This window comes from Phocoena phocoena, chromosome 1 (assembly GCF_963924675.1).
Source record: "Phocoena phocoena chromosome 1, mPhoPho1.1, whole genome shotgun sequence".
Lineage (NCBI taxonomy): Eukaryota > Metazoa > Chordata > Mammalia > Artiodactyla > Phocoenidae > Phocoena > Phocoena phocoena.
In genome coordinates, this window is record NC_089219.1 from 66,028,043 (window position 1) to 66,049,287 (window position 21,245).

Consider the following 21,245-nt stretch of genomic DNA (forward strand, 5'->3'; position numbering starts at 1 on the left):
TCTGTTGACCACCCAATCCCCTTCATGTATACGCATGTACTCTTAGCTTAAAAATTCCCCAATTTTGCTGTTTGGGGAGACACTGCTGTGGGAAAGATCTCTGGTGTTCCCCTACTTGCTGCAGGTAATAAATCCTTCCTTCTCCTGAGCTTTGGCTTGGTTGTGTCTTTTGGCTCAACACCCACCAAAAGGCGAACCCAGTTTTGGGGTAACATACTTACAAAATAATTTTTCATTCTTTCCTCAAATTTCCAATATTCCCTCACTCTCTGTTGATAATCTTACTTCCTATTTCATTGGGAAATAGAAACAATCAGCAGAAAATCTCCAACTATTCCCTCCATCACATCTACCAAAGCACCTGAACTTACATACTCTTACTTTCTTACCTGTGTGAGTATCTTTTCCTCAGAAATGTATGAAGGAACATAAAAATTTTTCCCTCAACTCCAAAGGAATCTCTGGTCTACCTTCAGCTAATTCAAGGGCCCCAGGTTAAGAACCACTAACCCAAAGAATGGCCTGTCATTTATGTCATATTCCCATGAGTTAGGGGGAGATGGCAGGGAACAAAGGAACATTGGGGAGAGATATTTGAACTGTTATACCTAAAAATGTAGTAAAAGGTTTGTGGAACAGTGCCCAGTTAATATAAAGGTATTTATTAAGAGCCGATTCTGGAACCACACAACCCAGATTGGGACTTGAACCCACGTGCTGGGACTCAAACCCAGCCAAAACCAAGAATGGGACTTGAACCCACGTGCTGGGACTCGAACCCAGCCAAAACCCAGACTGGGACTTGAACCCACAGTCTTTTAATTGAGATCACACACCTGGTCTCAGGACCTAATGAAGCTCAGGTTCTTTTTTGTGTGTGTGGTACACAGGCCTCTCACTGTTGTGGCCTCTCCCGTTGCAGAGCACAGGCTCCGGATGCACAGGCTCAGCGGCCATGGCTCATGGGCCCAGCCGCTCTGCGGCATGTGGGATCTTCCCGGACCGGGGCATGAACCTGTGTCCCCTGCATCAGCAGGCGGACTCTCAACCACTGCACCACCAGGGAAGCCCGAAGCTCAGGTTCTTGATGTCTCATCACAGAGAGGAATTCAGTGACAGACAAAGGGATAAGCAAGAAGTGGATTTATCTAGAGAACCACACTCCACAGACAGAGTGTGGGTCATCTCAGAAGGCAAGAGTGGACCTCTGGGTATGGGGTTGTCAGTTTTTATAGGGGTGGGTAGTCTCATAGGCTAATGAGTGGGAGGAGTATTCCAGCTATTTTGGGGAAGGGGTGGGGATTTCCAGGAACTGGGCCACTGTCCACTTTTTGACTTTTATAGTTGGCCTTGGAACTCTCATGGTGCCTGTGGGTGTGTCATTTAGCTTGCTGATGTGTTATACTGAGGCTCAAGGTCTAGTGGAAGTCGATTAGTCTGTCATCTTGGACCTATTTGGTTCTAATCAGTTTATGTCATGTCCTCAGGCTATGTCATTCTTTTAAAGGTTGTGCCCTGCCTCTTCCCTCCTGTTTCAATTCCATGTCTACCAAGGGGCAAAATTTAGTAGAAAGATTGTTTAGCATAACACCACATATCACTGAAACTGAGGACTCTGATACAAAAGACTTTCCATGTCCCCCACTTCTTGTTTGTAGGAAAAAGGTTTCAGCTCCTAGCCCTTCCCTGAATTCCAAAAGGCAGATTCAAACAGTTACTAATTATAAGAGTGAGAGAATGCAGAAACAAAAGAAAGGCAGTTAAGAAACACTGCAGAGATGGAGCAGGGTCCTGGTTCCTGTTCAAGCGATATACATAGCAATCTGATACAAACTCTGAGTTCTTCTAGGGGAACTAAGTGCCCTCGCCCAGGTGGAAGATGGTAACCTCATGCTTAGCACAAGCACATGGACCCCAGACTGGCTGAAACCAAAAGGCTGATAATTGAGATTCCTGGAACACCACCCTGTTACCTCACCACCAGCCAATCAGAGGAAGATCACACATAGTGCAGACCTCCCCTCAAACTTTGCCTATAAAAACTCTTCCCCAAAAACCATTGGGGAGTTCAGGCCTTTTGAGCACGAGTCACCCATTTTCCTTGCTCAGCCCTGCAATGAGCCTTTCTCTGTTCCAAACTATGATGACGTTTTGGTTTGTTTGGCCTCACTGTGTCTTGGGCACATGAACTTGGGTTCAATAACATCACCCTATAGATTGCTTCTTAATTACAAAGGGAAAAATATACCTTTACCATAGAAAGAAATGACCTTAATTGGTCAGCACGTTAATCAGTCAAACTTACCATCACAAATAATGGGACAAACCTAACATTAAACACCTCCTAATGTGATACAACATGAATTACATGGTATGACAAAAAGTATCCTTGCCAAATATATTTAATCTTAACTACTCGAGCCTCTCATAACTAGCAGTTTATAGGAAATACAAGGTCTAGAAGCAAAAATAAGTACAATCAGACAACTCAGAATTAGGCCATTCTTCAAGACAACTGGTTGGTTTCTTAAGGAAAAAATCAAAATTACTGGATTACAAGTTTTTGGTTAAAAGAAATCAAAGAAAGTTAAAACCTAACTGCAACAGGCAATCACTGATATGATCTTAGTTCAAAAACAAACAGCATACAAAAGTCATTTTGCAGACAACCAGGAAATCTAAATATTAACTGGATATTAACTTAGAGAATAACTTAATTTTCTTCCACATGATAAAGGTTTTGTGGTTATGTAGGACAATGTCCTCATAGAAGATATATAGCAAAAATATTCAGAGGTGAAGTGCCTTAATGTCTACAGCTTATGGTTCTCACAAAAACAAAAACAACCAGCAAACACACACACACATATATGTACATACAAACATATAAATAAAACGTGACATATAATAACAATTTTTAAATTTAGTGATGGGCATATGTGTGATTTTGTATTTTTTGTTCATCTTTTCTGTGTTTAAAATGCTCACAATAAGAAATTGGAAAAAAGAAGTCAAATCCTACCCATCTTTAACAGTCCATTTTGTGTTTTACCTACCTCTTCGAGAGCTTCCTTGCTGATTCCAGGACAAACTGCATTCTCCCTTTACTGAATTTCCCTGGTACTTTAAATTTAGCTCTTAATTAACGTTCTGTCTTGGACTCAGTCTGCAATAAATACATCTTAAATTTCCAGAAGACAAAGTGGAAGGTTCTTGTAGGGGGAGTACAGTAACAGGATATAGAAGGTAAACAATTGACTTAGAATTAGATTATGGTCAGCCTCTACTACGCAAGAAAAGTTAAGTTAGTGACAAGATTTAAGGGTGAGTGCTGAGGGCCTAAAATTAGGATGGTACAATAAAAATGAAAAGTCCTGGGAATTACGGGAAACATTTATACTCCCGACTTGCACTGGGCTTTTACTAGCTTTCACAAAGAGCCACCAAACCTTGACAGCTTTAAAAATCCCCCGGCTTTGAAACACCACAGTTATCTCAGAACTCAGGGTCTAACTGGAAAGGGTGACTTTAAATATAATTCTTCAGGCAGACATTGACTTCCAACATTCATTCGCTGAGCCAGAAGCTTTAGATAGGCTCACCTTGCACCCTTATTTCTACACACGTGTACAGTAATAAGTACCCGTGGGAATATGCCGGAAGATCAAATTTACTTCGTTGATTAAATTCCCTTTGTTTAAGTTTTCTTCAACACAGAACATCGTTTAGCTTTGTGTCCAGCGTTTGAGAGTAAAGTATACTTTGAATCGTCAAGGCAGAAATGATTTGGGTTTGATAGGTTTCTCCGCGTTAAAAGTCAAGGTCGAAAGCCAGGGAGACGTCTTTTCGCCAGGCTCCTCACCTCGCCCTCTCACCCAGATTCTCCGCCAGCCCGGTGCCCCGCCAGTTCCCCGCTTGGCGCCAGCAGCCCGCCCACTTCCCGCCTCCCTCGCCATTGCCGCCCTCCCGGTTCCTTCTCCGCACCGCTGTCAGCCTCAGCTTCCCCCCAAGAGGGCGCATCGTCTAAACTCAAAGGACAAGCGGGAAGCGAAGCCTTTTCAGGGACCACCCCTGGCGGCTCTTCAGGCACCAAGGCCGCCAAGATGGCGCTGAAGGCGCAGGCGAGGTCACCTAGCGAGCGTTCGGGGGCCCCGCCCCCTGGGCCCCGCCCACACCCTGGAGGGTGGTCTGTGCCAGACATGGGCGGGTCCGGGCGGTTCCAGACGGGTCCAGCGTCCTGCGTGTCAGCGGTCTTGGCACAAGCTGGTAGATTAGAGACTGAGTAGCCGGACGGAGAGTCAACATGGCAGCGCTGTTTAGGCGAAGCTGCGGGGTGAGAGGAAGAGCAGGGCTCGGCGCGGGTGGGAAATGGAGCTTGTGGTGTTTGGCGAGGGGGACCTGGACCGGAAATAGGTGTGGCGGGGGGTGCGGTGTGGAAAGCGGTGATGAGGAAGGAGTCCGCTTCGGGGCGCCTTAGCCCTCCTTACCCCACCTCTGGCAAAGCCTGGATTCCGGACCCTGACTTTCACGCCCGCCCCCTCCTCTCCTTGTGGGACGGAATGCTTCCTGCGTTTTCACTTTCCTCTATACCCTCGGCAACTGCCCCCGGTATAGGCGGCGTCCACTTTTGAGAATATCGCTTATCTTTCTCTGGCCCGAGACCCTTCCAAAGGTTTTCCGGAGGAATCCCATTCTATCTCGAAGTAAATCCATCTCTGAATTGGCCGGTGCCTCAGAATTACAACCCTGAACTAACTAGTTTTTGCTGAACTAGTATGTCTTGGGGAAAACGCTCTACTGGCTTTCTATCCCCAGCCTAAGAAGAAGGTCATAAAGTAAATTTTATTCTGCAATTGATGTATACTACAACAGCGGTCCCCAAGCTTTTTTTCGCACAAGGGACCGGTTTCATGGAAGACGAATTTTTTCCATGGGGGTGGGGGGATGGTTCACGAGGTAATGCGAGCGATGCGGAGTCCAGGTGAAGAAGATTCGCTCGCTAGCCCACCACGCACCTCCTGTTGTGCGTCTTGGTTCCTAACAGGCTGCGGCCTGGTATCCTGCGGCCCCGGGGGTTGGGGACCCCTGTACTACAAAGTGCAGCCTGCCAAGTCACGGGGAAAAGGAAAACGGAGCAGCTGCTCATTAGGATACTTAAAAAGTTTAATATGCTTTTGTTTTCGTAATATGGAGAGAGACGCCTCCACGTTGTGTACGTTAAAAAAAAAGAGGAAAGTAAATCATACGGCACAATTTTCTTTGAAGCTTGTTTGTATATTCTAGTGTTGTCTCACAGATTTTAAATTGTCTCAGTCACTAGATATATTTTGTGCTTTATTATTTATATAGTCACACAAGACTGCCATTTAAATGTCATTTATAATTAAGAACGTTATGCCCAGTACCAAAATAGTAGCAGATTTAGAATTTCGAGTAATTCGAATGGATTTTTGCCCAATATTTGTCATTGTTATGCAGGTTAATGGACTCTGAAGGCAGAGATTGGGGGATTTAAAAAATGATTTTAAACTCTGACACCAGAAAAAAAGAGGGATTTCTCAATCTTGCAAAAAAAGGAAATAGAAAAACCTATCCAGAAAACTTATACCCCTGTATCTCTTCTTTGACACTCCCATAAAACTAAGACTAATTCCTAAGAAATATGCAAAAGTCTTTAATTATATCTGTGCTGTTATTGCAGAGTTAATGCTTGATTAAAGTTGCTGCCTTTTGGAGGTTTGGAATTCCATTGTTCTGATCAGAGAGCTCACAGTAGTAACCAATATTTATATAGCATTACGCTTCCAAGATATTATCTTATTTTAATCATCTCTGCAATTACCCAGTAAGATTAGCCTCATTTTCCAGGTTTGAAAAGTTAATTAACAGGGCTTTGGGCATTGTTCCCTGGCTGTAGCTACCTTTGTACTTTGTTTTACATAACATGTTTTCCTGAAAAATCATATGTAAACTTCTTGTAAATTATTTTAGATACACTAATAATTCCCTATTTAAAGTCTCCCAGCAGACCATTTTACCTGTATTGTGAGGTCTAATTTTGTGCAATGCTGTCAAAACACACATTTAGAAGGGTCAAGTTTTTTGGTCTGATTTTTGTGGGGTTTTTTTTTTTGTTTGTTTGTTGGAATCTAATAACCAATTAGGATACTTAAATTGAAAGAGCAGTATAGCAAGGTGGTTGATGGCATGAGTTCATGATAGTAAATGTTAGAATAATAATCCTGGTTCCTAATAGTAAGTAGAGTGACCTTGGCCAATTTTACTTGACTTTTCCAAGCCTCAGTTTCTACATATGCAAAATAAGAATAAAAATAGTTCCTTAATCTTGGGATTGACCGAAAGATTCAGTGCATTAATACGTGGAATGTGACTAAAGAAGAATAGGTTTGGTCTATGATGACTGGACAATGAGTATCAGAGAAACCATGTTTTACTTCCAAAATAAAATTAATGAAAATTGCAAAAAAGATATGAATTTTTGTACTCTATTTTTTTCAAAATTGTAGTATAAAGTATGTTATCACTTTGAAAGGGTTATTTAAATTAAGATATTTGACAGTCTTCATTGTCACTTTAAATGTATATAATTCTGTTTACAAGTTCAAGTTGTCATCTACAAAGTGGACACTTTCTTTTCACAGATTTTGAAAAACATAAGCAAGTTCAGTTCTTGATCTTTTAGTATATTGTTGAGTTGCTCTTTTCTTTCAATGTCTAGCTTACTAGAATTTAGTTCCATCAAATTCCTTGAAGTATAAATTGTGTAATTTTGGCTGTCCTCAAACATTTACTTAGGAGTTCCAGTATGATTTCCAGTTTGATAACTTTAATAAATGCGAGTGGTTACTTTTTGTGTACATTGAACTGTTGTGAGTATAAAAATGGATTGCAAAGGAATAATATCTGCTTATATTTTTTATATATATTTTTTGAAGAAATATGCATGTATTTCAGGTATTAAGACAAGTAGTATATTAATGGTTTAGAATAGGGTTGACAAACTGTAAAGAGACAGTAAATATTTTTGGCTTTGTGGACCATATGGTTTCACAACTCTGCTGTGAAAGCAGCAATAGACAATATGGTATGGCTGTGTTCCAACAGAATTTTATTTACAAAACTGGTGGGTACTATAGTGTGCTTACCCTTCGCTTAGAATATTCTAAGAATACTTACAGACAACAGCAGAAAATATAGAAAATTGTTTTAGGCTAATTTGTTTTATTAAATAAAGTGAGGTATAGTAGAAAATGGGATCCTCCAAGGGGAAGATTCCCAGAGGCATTCCTGGGAGGCTCTCCAGAGACAGGGTATCAAAGTTGATGGACTAGGCAACTCTTGAATGTATGGTACCATCCTATTGTTGCCCCCCCCACCCCGGTTCCAACTCCCCAATCACAAATGTTCTAGAACTTGTAGATGAGATTTCTCGAATAGTGGTTCTAAGTCTACCACTACCCCTGATTGGTATTTGTCTTGGAAACACTCCATGTTAGTAGTGCAAATACTACTAATCAGTTTTAGTTGCATTGCATTTTTTTTTCTTTTTCTTTTTTTTTTTTTTTGCGGTACGCGGGCCTCTCACTGTTGTGACCTCTCCGGTTGCGGAGCACAGCCTCCAGACGTGCAGGCTCAGCGGCCATGGCTCACGGGCCCAGCCACTCCGTGGCATGTGGGATCTTCCCGGACTGGGGCACGAACCCGCGTCCCCCGCATCGGCTGGCGGACTCTCAACCACTGCGCCACCAGGGAAGCCCTGCATTACATTTTTTAAAAATTTTATTTTATTTATTTATTTTTTATACAGCAGGTTCTTATTAGTTATCTATTTCATACATATTAGTGTATACATGTCAATCCCAATCTCACAATTCATCCCCCCCTCCACAGCATTCCCCCCCTTGGTGTCCATACATTTGTTCTCTACGTCTGTGTCTCTATTTCTGCCTTGCAAATGGTTCATCTGTACCATTTTTCTGGGTTCTCCATATATGTGTTAATATACGATATTTGTTTTTCTCTTTCTGACTTCACTCTGTATGACAGTCTCTAGGTCCATCCATGTCTCTACAAATGACCCAATTTTGTTCCTTTTTATGGCCGAGTAATATTCCATTGTATATATGTACCACATCTTCTTTATTCATTAATCTGTCAGTGAGCATTTAGGTTGCTTCCATGACCTGGCTATTGTAAATAGTGCTGCAGTGAACATTGGGGTGCATGTGTCTTTTTGAATTATTGTTTTCTCTGGCTGTGTGCCCAGCAGTGGGGTTGCTGGGTCATGTGGTAATTCTATTTTTAGTTTTTTTAAGGAACCTCCATACTGCTCTCCATAGTGGCTGTATCAGTTTGCATTCCCACCAGCAGTGCAAGAGGGTTCCCTTTTCTCCACACCCTCTCCAGCATTTGTTGTTTGTAGATTTTCAGATGATGCCCGTTCTAACTGGTGTGAGGTGATACCTCATTGTAGTTTTGATTTTCATTTCTCTAATAATTAGCGATGTTGAGCAGCTTTTCATGTGCCTCTTGGCCATCTGTATGTCTTCTTTGGAGAAATGTCTATTTAGGCCTTCTGCCCATTTTTGGATTGGGTTGTTTGTTTTTTTAATATTGAGCTGCATGAGCTGTGTATATATTTTGGAGATTAATCCTTTGCCTATTGATTCATTTGCAAATATTTTCTCCCATTCTGAGGGCTGTCTTTTTGTCTTGTTTATAGTTTCCTTTGCTGTGCAAACGTTTTTAAGTTTCATTAGGTCCCATTTGTTTATTTTTGTTTTTATTTCCATTACTCTAGGAGGAGGGTCAAAAAACATCTAGCTGTGATTTATGTCAGAGTGTTCTTCCTATGTTTTCCTCTAAGAGTTTTATAGTGTTCGATCTTACATTTAGGTCTTTAATCCATTTTGAGTTTATTTTTGTGTATGGTGTTAGGGAGTGTTCTAATTTTATTCTGCTACATGTAGCTGTCCAGTTTTCCCAGCACCACTTACTGAAGAGACTGTCTTTTCTCCATTGTATATCCTTGCCTCCATTGTCATAGATTAGTTGACCATATTTGTGTGTCTACCTCTGGGCTTTGTATCCTGTTCCATTGATCTGTATTTCTGTTTTTGTGCCAGTATCATACTGTCTTGATTACTAGAGCTTTGTAGTATAGTCTGAAGTCAGGGAGTCTGATTCCTCCAGCTCCATTTTTTTTCCCTCAAGAGTACTTTGGCTCTTGGGGGTCTTTTGTGTCTCCATACAAATTTTACGATTTTTGTTCTAGTTCTGTAAAAAATGCCATTGGTAATTTGATAGGGATTGCATTGAATCTGTAGATTCCTTTGGGTAGTAGAGTTATTTTCACAATATTGATTCTTCCAATCTAAGAACATGGTATATCTCTCTATCTGTTTGTGTCATCTTTGATTTCTTTCATCAGTGTCTTATAGTTTTCCAAGTACAGGTCTTTTGCCTCCTTAGGTAGGTTTATTCTTAGGTATTTTATTCTTTTTGTTGCAATGGTTAATGGGATTCGTTCCTTAATTTCTCTTTCTGATCTTTCGTTGTTAGTATATAGGAATGCAAGAGATTTCTGTGCATTAATTTTATATCCTGCAACTTTACTGAATTCATTGATTAGCTCTAGTAGTTTTCTGGTGGCATTTTTAGGATTATCTATTTATAGTATCATGTCATCTGTAAACAGTGACAGTTTTACTTCTTTTCTGATTTGTATTCCTTTTATTTCTTTTTCTTCTCTGATTGCTGTGGCTAGGACTGCCAAAACTATGTTGAATAAGAGTGGAGAGAGTGGATATCCTTGTCTTGTTCCTGATCTTAGAGGAAATGCTTTCAGTTTTTCACCATTGAGCATGATGTTTGCTGTGGGTTTGTCATATATGGCCTTTATTTTGTTGAGGTAGTTTCCCTCTGTGCCCACTTTCTGGAGAGTTTTTGTTGTAAATGTGTGTTGAATTTTGTCAAAAGCTTTTTCTGCATCTATGGAGATGATCATATGGTTTTCATTCTTCAGTTTGTTAATATGGTATATCACATTGATTGATTTGCATATATTGAAGAATCTTTGCATCTCTCGGAAAAATCCCACTTGATCATGGTGTATGATTCTTTTAATGTGTTTTTGGACTCTGTTTGCTAGTATTTCGTTGAGGATTTTTGCGTCTATATTCATCAGTGATATTGGTCTGCAATTTTCTTTTTTTGTCGTATCTTTGTCTGGTTTTGGTATCAGGGTGATGGTGGCCTCATAGAATGAGTTTGGGAGTGTTCCTTCCTCTGCACTTTTGTGGAGGAGTTTGAGAAGGATAGGTGTTAACTCTTCTCTAAATGTTTGATAGAATTCACCTGTGAAGCCATCTGGTCCTGGACTTTTGTTTGTTGGAAGATTTTTAATCACAGTTTCAATTTCATTACTTGTGATTGGTCTGTTCATATTTTCTATTTCTTCCTGGTTCAGTCTTAGAAGGTTATACCTTTCTAACAATTTGTCCATTTCTTCCAGATTGTCCATTTTATTGGCATAGAGTTTCTTGTAGTAGTCTCTTACGTTGCTTTGTATTTCTGTGGTGTCTGTTGTAACTTCTCCTTTTTCATTTCTAATTTTATTGATTTGACTCCTCGCTCTTTTTCTTGATGAGTCTGGCTAAAGGTTTATCAATTTTGTTTATCTTCTCAAAGAACCAGCTTTTAGTTTTATTGATCTTTGCTATTGTTTTCTTTGTTTCTATTTCATTTATTTCTGCTCTGATCTATGATTTCTTTCCTTCTATTAACTTTGGGTTTTCTTTGTTCTTCTTTCTCTAGTTTCTTTAGGTGTAAGGTTAGATTGTTTATTTGAAATTTTTTCTTGTTTCTTGAGGTAGGATTGTATTGCTATAAACTTCCCTCTTAGAAAAAAAAAAAAAAAAAACTTCCCTCTTAGAACTGCTTTTGCTGCATCCCATAGGTTTTGTTTCGTCATGTGTTCATTGTCATTTGTCTCTAGGTGTTTTTTGATTTCCTATTTGATTTCTTCAGTGATCTCTTGGTTATTTAGTAATGTATTGTTTAGCCTCCATGTGTTTGTGTTTTTTACTTTTCTTTTCCCCTGTAATTTATTTCTAATTTCATAGTGTTGTGGTCGGAAAAGATGCTTGATATGATTTCAGTTTTCTTAAATTTACTGAGGCTTGATTTGTGACCCAAGATGTGATCTGTCCTGGAGAATGTTTCATGTGCACTTGAGAAGAAAGTGTAATCTGCTGTTTTCAGATGGTCCTGTAAATATCAATTGAATCTATCTGGTCTATGGTGTCTTTTAAATCTTGTGTTTCCTTATTAATTTTCTGGATGATCTGTCCATTGGTGTAAGTGAGGTGTTAAAGTCCCCCACTATTATTGTGTTACTGTGGATTTTCTCTTTTATAGGTGTTAGCATTTGCCTTATGTGTTGAGGTGCTCCTATGTTGGGTGCATATATATTTATAATTGTTATATCTTCTTCTTGGATTGATCCCTTGATCATTATGTAGTGTCCTTCCTTGTCTCTTGTAACATTCTTTGTTTTAAAGTCTATTTTATCTGATATGATTGTTGCTACTCCAGCTTTCTTTTGATTTCCATTTGCATGGAATATCTTTTTCCATCCCCTCACTTTCAGTCTGTATGCATCCCTAGTTCTGAACTGGCTCTCTTGCAGACAGCATGTACATGGGCCTTGTTTTTGTATCCATTCAACAAGCCTGTGTCTTTTGGTTGGAGCATTAAATCCATTCACATTTAAGGTGATTATTGAAATGTATGTTCCTATCACCATTTTCTTAATTGTTTTGAGTTTGTTTTTGTAGTACCTTTTCTTTTGTGTGTTTCCCACTTAGAGAAGTTCCTTTAGCATTTGTTGTAGAGCTGGTTTGGTGCTGCTGAATTCTCTTAGCTTTTGCTTGTCTGAAGCTTTTGTTTTCTCCATCGAATCTGAATGAGATCCTTGCTGGGTAGAGTAATCTTGGTTATAGGTGCTTCCCTTTCATCACTTTAAATATATCATGCCACTCCCTTTTGGCTTGTAGAGTTTATGCTAAGAAATCAGCTGTTAAGCTTATGGGAGTTCCCTTGTATATTGTTTGTCCTTTTTCCCTTGTTCCTTTTAATAATTTTTCTTTGTCTTTAATTTTTGTCAGTTTGATTACTGTGTGTCTTGGTGTGTTTCTCCTTAGGTTTATCCTGCCTGGGACTTGGGTGCTCCCTGGACTTGGGTGGCTATTTCCTGGACTTGGGTGGCTTCCTGGACTTGGGTGGCTATTTCCTTTCCCATGTTAGGGAAGTTTTCGACTATAATCTCTTCAAATATTTTCTCGGGTCCTTTCTCTCTCTCTTCTCCTTCTCATACCCCTATAACATGAATGTTGTTGCGTTTAATGTTGTCCCAGAGGTCTCTAAGGCTGTCTTCATTTCTTTTCATTCTTTTTTTTAATTCTTTCTGCTGCAGTGAATTCCACCATTCTGTTTTTCAGGTCACTTATCCGTTCTTCTGCCTCAGTTATTCTGCTATTGATTCCTTCTAGTGTAGTCTTCATTTCAGTTATTGTATTGTTCATCTCTGTTTGTTTGTTCTTTATTTCTCCTAGGTGTTTGTTTTTTAATTCTTTTAGGTCTTTGCTAAACATTTCTTGCATCTTCTTGATCTTTGCTGCCATTATTTTTTCAAGGTCCTAGATCATCTTCACTATCATTATTCTGAATTCTTTTTCTGGAAGGTTGCCTATCTCCACTTCATTTAGTTGTTTTTCTGGGGTTTTGTCTTGTTCCTTCATCTGGTACATAGTCTTCTGCCTTTTCATTTTGTCTGTCTTTCTGTGAATGTGGTTTTTGTTCCACAGGCTACAGAATTGTAGTTTTTCTTGCTTCTGCTGTCTGCCCTCTGATGGATGAGTCTATCTAAGCTGTGCCAGCTTTCTGATGGGAGGGACTGGTGGTGGGTAGAGCTGGCTGTTGCTCTGTTGGGCAGAGCTCAGTAAAACTTTAATCCACTTGTCTGCTGATGGGTGTGGCTGAGTTCCCTCCCTGTTGGGTGTTTGGCCTGAGGCGACTCAGCACTTGCACCTACCTGGCTCTTTGGTGGGGCTAATGAGGACTCCAGGAGGGCTCACACCAAGGTGTACTTCCCAGAACTGCTGCCAGTGTCCTTGTCCCCGTGGTGAGCCACAACCACCCCCCACCTCTGCAGGAGACCCTCCAACACTAGCAGGTAGGTCTGGTTCAGTCTGCTACAGGGTCACTGCTCCTTCACCGGTTCCTGATGTGCACACTACTTTGTGCCCTCCAAGAGTGGAGTCTCTGTTTCACCCAGTCCTGTTGAAATCTTGCAATCAAATCCCACTAGCCTTCAAAGTCTGATTCTCTGGGAATTCCTCCTCCCATTGCTGGACCCCCAGGTTGGGAAGCCTGACATGGGGCTCAGAACCTTCACTCCAGTAGGTGGACTTCTGAGGTATAATTTTTCTCCAGTTTGTGAGTCACCCACCCAGTGGTTATGGGATTTGATTTTATTGTACTTGCGCCCCTCCTCCCATCTTATTGCGGCTTCTCCTTTGTCTTTGGTAGTGGGCTATCTTTTTTGGTGAGTTCCAGTGTCTTCCTGTCGATGATTGTTCAGCAGTTGTGATTCTGGTGCTCTCACAAGAGGGAGTAAGCGCACATCCTTCTACTCTGCCATCTTGAACCAATCTCTCTACATTGCATTTTTTTAAAAAAGAATTTCCTTTATGATAGGTGTTCAAATATCTGATAATTGGCTTAATACAGAAGTCAAATTATTGTTGAGGGCATTTAAGTAATGACTTAAACTGTTTTCTTGAATATGGTCAAAGAAGCTGTTCTACTCACTTGTGTTGTCAGTATTCTACTTGACTCATGTTTAATTTATCAAATTTATTGTAATAAAATTGTTCTTTGTAGGTACTGAGAAGTCTTTCTCGCTTTGACTGGAGATCACAACATACGAAAGCTGTCCAACACCGTGAACCTGGATCAGGATTTAGTTTTGGTATATGTTTTGTTCTGTGTTTTGATTTTAAACTTTTGTTTGTTGTATGTTTGCAGCTTTTTATATGTATTTATCTGAAACATGTTTGTAAACAAACTTAGTAATGTCTGTAAGTCACAGTTAGTCATACCCATTCTTCCTGATCTTGTTTTCTTCTCCATCATAATACTCTATACATAAATCTGTATTAGCAGCATACATATATATTTCTGCCATTTTTCTTAAGTATATATCCCCAAATAAATAACAAATTCACTGCTACATATGACTAGTCTTCAACTTAGAAATGAATGCAACAAATACTTCTTAAACACTTATTAGTTACAAGGTGCTAGGTGCCTGCTAATAAGCCAGAGCCTGGTTTGTCCATAATATATCTGAACTGCAGTTTGGTGCTAGTACATGTGGTTCTCAGTTTTGGGATCAGGGAGCCATGTGGTGTCGGAGGGAAAAGGAATAAGATTTTGCTTCCCTTTTCTCTCTAAAATGAAGAGCCCCACCCAGGCAAAAAATTTGAAAAATAATCCCTTTCTTCAGCATCCTTTGCCCCCTAAAGTGCTTTTTGCTTCAAAATTATTACCTTTCCTCTAGTTGAAAACCCATTTTCTCAGTTCACTTGGTCTCAGAAAATAGTTAAAAGGCAGCTGAGATAATTAACTCACACCCAGGTAGAAATAACAAACTCAAAACTCCCTAAGGTTATCATTTTTGGTTTTTGTTTTATTTTTAAGATTGTTAACATCTTTATAAAGTTTTTTTAACAGAATTAAGTGAAAAATTTGAAACAGCCTGAGGATAGCAGTTTGGGACACTGGATCTTATTTTCTTATTGAGATGTTAGCATAGGTTTGGTATGGTTGCTCCTTAGTTTCAGTTTGTCACGTACAGATTCATACTCAATAGTAAGAGACTAGCAGGAGAAATCTATGGTTGTTCGCTGACTGACAGAAGATGAGATGGATACAAGTGTTTAGGAGGGAGATTGTGGAGCTCAAGAAAAGGAATAGGGATAACACCTATGACCAGTTGCACCTGGTTGTTTAGCTATAAAATGGGGATAATATCTACAACAGAGGATTTATTTGAAGATTAAATTATATGACATATGTGAAGTCCTAGCACATAGTAACTGGATCAAAGTAGGTTCTCAAATAATACGTAATAGATCCTTGCCTTCCCTCCTCTTTACCCACTCACAATTTTGATATGAATTGGCCCCAATTTTAGAAGTAAAGTTGTGATGTAGAGAACACTAGACTGAAACGCTAAGTATACTTTTATTGCTAATTCATTGTAAGGCTCTGGAGCTATCGTTTCCTTAGTCTGGGCTTTTGTTTCCTTATTTATACAATGAGAGATTCAACACCGAATTTCTAATGTCTTTTACATTTTATTTCATATATCCCTATAGAAATGATTACTATACTCCTAAACATTCTTGCTCATTCTTGCCTTTCTGCCTTTTTTCTCATTCTTCTTACCTGAAATACCCTGTATCTTTTTAAAATTTTACCTATCCTTTGATAGTATGGATTTTTTTTTTTTTTTTTTTTTGATAGTATGGATTTTTAAAAGTATGGTGGTAATTGGCTTCTGTCCTCGGTCCAGTCACCCTATTCACTTCATTAATTTGAGAAGCTTTCCCACCACTTTTGCCAGTTGCTTTGTGCTAATTTATAAGCTTAAATTATCTGAGTTTAAAGGAGGAGTAAAATTGAAATTATGATATTAGTATTATATGATATTTTGGAACAAGTTTTATTGGTTTATGGTCACTGGTCATATCTTATCTCCCTAATTAGATTGATTCTTGAGATCAGGGCATTGTCATATGTATTAGTTTTATTTCAGTGTTAGTCAAAGTTTGATGAGTCTGCTTTGGAACTAATAATAAGTAAGAAAAATTGTTTTTACCTTAACACTTGGAAGAGGAAAACTCAAGTTTATATCTGTTACTCATTTGTAAAAGCTAGAAATCTTACCTACTTTTTTGGCATGAGTATCGATATAGATTTATTCACATAGCACAGTGAAATCTTGATTAGTCTGAAGGCACATTGTAGTCTGACTTTCTTGTTATCAAGGTTTAAAGTCTCCATTATAAATATAAATTTCCACATACTTCATTTCCCTCAACTCATTGTCCTATTTTAATGTTTTCTAAATAACTTTCCCTTAGCGTTCACTGAACAGCAGAAAGAATTTCAAGCTACTGCTCGTAAATTTGCCAGGGAGGAAATAATCCCAGTTGCTGCAGAATACGATAAGACTGGCGAGGTAGGTTTATGCATTTTAAGGAGAGAAAAGTCTTTGACATATTTTACAAGATTTTAAATATAAATAGATTTTAAATGTAACTGGCTTTTATCTTTATTATTATTTTTTTCTTTCAGTACCCTGTCCCACTAATTAAAAGAGCCTGGGAACTTGGTTTATTGAATACACACATTCCAGAAAGTTGTGGTAAGCTTTCTTTACATTTTTAATTCTAGAATGCCTATGTACAAGAAGAATTTTGAAATTCTATTCAGTCATTCTTTCAGATATTTGTTGCCATTAAATGGTTTTCTACCTTTGTGCCACTGTTCAGACTTCAGTATTTGTCAGCTTTTAGAAGCCTTGTACTCAACACTTAGAGGCATTCTTCCTTCTTTATAACTGGTTCCGATGTTAACTTGATCCTAATCCTTGGTAACGTCTACCTCTACAGTTAGTTGATTTGTTGCATTTTAATTCTACCTTTGATTTTACATTTTATTGAGACTTTCCTTTCACTCCTTTCGTCAGTCAAAAGGTTAAAATTTTAGCAGAGTTGAATCAAGTTTTTACAAAATCAAGCTGAAACAGGAAGACAGGTCCAGATTACAAATAGTAAGAGAATTTTTTGAAATTTTAAAACTTATTATAGAGAAGTATACTTTGTTACTGTACTAGCCAGAAAACTTCTAGTTTCTAGTGTTATAGATACTGTTTTTGCAAATTTGCTGTTAAAATCAATTAGGTTATATTGGAAGTAATTTAAATAGTTGACCCTTATTTCTGTTGAGGTGTGCTATATATTATAATGGGCTCTTAAAACATTTTGATACTGTAGGAGGTCTTGGACTTGGAACTTTTGATAGCTGTCTAATTACTGAAGAAATGGCTTATGGATGTACAGGGGTTCAGACTGCTATTGAAGGAAATTCTCTGGGGGTAAGTTACCTAGAAAATGAATTGCTTAACTGAGCTGTTGTTAATGAAACAGTACTGCTAAGTTAGGTTAGCTGGTGGAACACAGTTTTCTTTAAAAAGGAACACAAGATTCTGCAGTGAAGCCTGGAGTTCTTTTCCATGAGTTGATCATTTTGGCTGTTGTATTTAGTACTTGGAGTCCTAGCTGTCTCTGTGGGAAACTGTACACTTTGGCTGTGGCTTCAGTGGCAATTCTTATGTAAGGGCATTCAGGAGAAGGATTGGAATGGCTTGCTGCCACTGCTGGCAATGCTGAAATTTAGTGAGTAATTCTTAGGACATCTGATCATATATACCATGTCATTTATTGTAAATTTAATTCTTTTTTTGTTTGTTTATTTTTGTCTGCATTGGGTCTTCGTTGCTGCGTGCAGGCTTTCTCTAGTTGCAGCGAGTGGGGGCTGCTCTTCATTGCAGCGCGCAGGCTTCTCATTGCGTGGCTTCTCTTGTTGCGGAGCATGGGCTCTAGGCACGTGGGCTTCAGTAGTTGTGGTGCATGGGCTCAGTAGTTATGACTCACGAGCTCTAGAGCGCAGGGTCAGTAGTTGTGGCACACGGGCTTAGTTGCTCCGCGGCATGTCAGATCTTCCCGGACCAGGGCTCGAACCCGTGTCCCCTGCATTGGCAGGTGGATTCTTATCCACTGTGCCACCAGGGAAGTCCGTAAATTTAATTCTCTACTTGTGTATCTTATTACAGTAGATTTTTATATATTATATTACCAACAAGTTCTGTATAACTTTGTTTTATGAAAATACTTGGATTAATAGATTTATATCCTTGTGGTTTTAGCTCTCTAACTTAGAGGCAGAATAAAGGCCAATTCTTTGGACTCACCCTTGGGGAAAAATAGTTCTCATGTTTTGAATTAAGTATTTCAATTTACATACCTAATTTTAAAATATCTTGCTTTTTTAATATCACTTTTCTTTGGTTGATAGCAAATGCCTGTTATTATTGCTGGAAATGATCAACAACAAAAGAAATATTTGGGGAGACTGACTGAGGAGCCAATGATGTGTGTGAGTATGTGTAGCTGCTGCTTTATTTCACATTTAAAGAAGTGAATAAGTGTGCTCTTTTTCCTTTTCAGTCTGTATGTATACACTGGGCTACAGCACATTAAGGCAAAAGCAACATATTTAGGTACAATGATGTTTCTGGGATGCCAGAAAGTGTCATAAAATAATCCTCTTGCTTATTTCCAGGAGAGTAATAGCTACTTAATGGAGCACTCCAGAGCTCTAGAACTGAGCAGTTGTGTCAGGAAGTTCAGATGGAATACATGGCAGTAGGTGTTTGAACTAGTAGTTTCTTGAACTAATAAGAAATTAATATGACTGAAAAGATAGCAGTTTAGTTTGTTGAATCACTGAGTGACTTCAGGAGGATATTTATAGATTTTATTTAATTTTCTGAGAACTACTCAACAATTTTTTTTTCCTTTTGCAGTACGTGGGCCTCTCACTGTTGTGGCCTCTCCCGTTGCGGAGCACAGGGTCAGGACGCGCAGGCTCAGCGGCCATGGCTCACGGGCCCAGACGCTCCGCAGCATGTGGGATCTTCCCGGACCGGGGCATGAACCCATGTCCCCTGCATCGGCAGGTGGACTCTCAACCACTGCACCACCAGGGAAGCCTTCAACAAATTTTTAAATTGTAATTAATTTTGGCTGTGCCGTGAGGCATGCGGGATCTTAGTTCCCCAACCAGGGATCAAATCTGTGCCCCTTGCAGTAGAAGCACAGAGTCTTAACCACTGGACTGCCAGGGAAGTCCCTAAATTGGATTTTTTTATGTAAGATATTCTTATACATTTTACACACATGCATGCTGCAGTTCTATACTGAAAGTGACTTTACATAGGATTTTTCTTTCTTTTGGTTATTAGTCAAATAGATTTCAGTCTAGGGTGTGATTGTGATACCAAAATATAGTAAATTGTTATCATTTTGAGCTAACTGAGAATTGGTCTGAAAGAGTAGAAAGTAGTATTTGAAAATAAATGTTTTTTATTTATTTCAGGTACCTAAATTTCAGGTAAACTTATGAGGACATTTATATGTATTTCCTACTTAGTTGTCAATTTGTTTTAACAGGTGGGAGTTACTTAGTAGGCTAATTCTCAATATTGTCTAAGAATTGTGTGAAACATCCGATTCTTTTCTTGTAATGTATATAATATTAGAAATAGGCTAAAAAATTGTAGCATAGAGATGCTTTGGAGAACCTAACTTATACACTGATATGAATATTTGTAATTATCTTACTGTTTATAAATAGGTATTTCTAAAATATTAGAGTCTTTAAAAGTAGTTCAAGTATTTTAAACATTTCTTTGGCAGTTTTGTTATTAATATCTTCAGTATATGTAAAAATACATTCACTCTAGTCCCTAAATTATTCTAACTTCTGAATTAATAAAGGTTTACTGTACATTTTCCCCCTTCTAGTGCATAATATTATTCAAATATGTATCTAGTGCAATTGATGTACTCAAAATATGAAGCCAAGGGTAAAAATGAAAATAGTCAATAAGTATATTAATGAAAAATATTGATTAATTTCTACTGAGAGTCAGTTGACTCTCAATAATATTTATAAAATTATACTACATATAATATGTTTTATTTAAACTTTTTAGAATTAATATTTTAAAAACTTTCAGATTGTTAAAATAGTATAGAAGATTTAGAAAAGTATGAAGAAGAACAAAAACATCTGTAATCCCTCAGATATGAAGTTAACTGCTATAACTGTCTTATTGTATACTCTATTAGATTTTTTAATACATATAGATGTATTTTTCACAATTAATGTCATATTATATATGCAGTTTTACATCCTTTTTAACATAACGAGCATTTTCTTATGTTCTACTTTTTAAATACTGTGATATTTATGACTACATAATATGCTATCTAATTGATGTACTATATATTATTTCACTATTCCCTATTGTTGAATATTTAAATACCTTATATTTTTGCTTTTAAAAATAATGTCAGACTTCCCTGGTGGTGCAGTGGTTAGGAATCCACCTGCCAATGCAGGGGACATGGGTTCAAGCCCTGGTTTGGGAAGATTCCACATGCTGCGGTACAGCTAAGCCCGTGCGCCACAACTACTGAACCTGCGCTCTAGAGCCCACGAGCCAGCTACTGAGCCCGTGCATCACAACTACTGAAGCTCACGTGCCTAGAGCCCATGCTCCGCAGCAAGAGAAGCCACTGCGATGAGAAGCCCATGCACTGCAACGAAGAGTAGCCCCTCCTCGACGCAACTAGAGAAAAGCCCACACGTAGCAACGAAGACCCAACGCAGCCAAAAATAAATAAATAAATTTATTAAAAAAATAATAATAATGTCATGGTAGGGGACTTCCCTGGTGGTCCAGTGGTAAAGAATCCACCTTACAATGCAGGGAACGTGGGTTTGATCCCTGGTCAGGGAACTAAGATCCCATGTGCCGCAGGGCCACTGAGCCCGTGCGACATAACTACTGAGCTCGTGTGCCTCAACTAGAGAGCCTGCGTGCTGCAAACTACAGAGCCCATGTGCTCTGGAACCCACGTGCCTCAACGACAGAGCCCAGACGTCCTGGGGCCTGTGCTCCACAACTGGAGAAGAGAAAACCTGTACGCCACAACAAGAGAGAAGCCCATGTGCCATAATGAAAGATCCTGCATGCCTCAACGAAGATCCCACATACCACAACTAAGACCTGAAGCAGCCAATAAAAAATAATAATAATAATAATAATAATGTCATGGTAAAAATTGATACAGAAAAAGATGATAAGTTTTTGGATTTAATTTACAGTTACAGTGTTAGTGCATGTTCGTAAGACTTAATCTCTTACCAGATCATGTGATCAGTTATACTCTTGCGGAGGAAAGTGAGTACAGAAATAAATCAGGATGATACTATAATTATTTTTTAATACCACTTAGTGCAAA

At 38.8% G+C, this 21,245-nt stretch overlaps 1 protein-coding gene across 1 annotated transcript in view; it reads left to right on the forward strand.

Moving 5' to 3' along the window:
• The first annotated feature begins 4,246 nt into the window (after positions 1-4,246).
• Positions 4,247-21,245, forward strand: part of ACADM (acyl-CoA dehydrogenase medium chain) — a 48,248-nt gene continuing 31,249 nt past the window's right edge. Inside the window, exons 1-6 of the mRNA XM_065875698.1 lie at positions 4,247-4,333; positions 13,966-14,053; positions 16,233-16,330; positions 16,447-16,516; positions 17,148-17,248; positions 18,229-18,309. Of these exons, the coding sequence (XP_065731770.1) occupies positions 4,304-4,333; positions 13,966-14,053; positions 16,233-16,330; positions 16,447-16,516; positions 17,148-17,248; positions 18,229-18,309 (468 nt within the window). The 5' untranslated portion in view covers positions 4,247-4,303. The remainder of the gene's footprint in view (positions 4,334-13,965; positions 14,054-16,232; positions 16,331-16,446; positions 16,517-17,147; positions 17,249-18,228; positions 18,310-21,245) is intronic.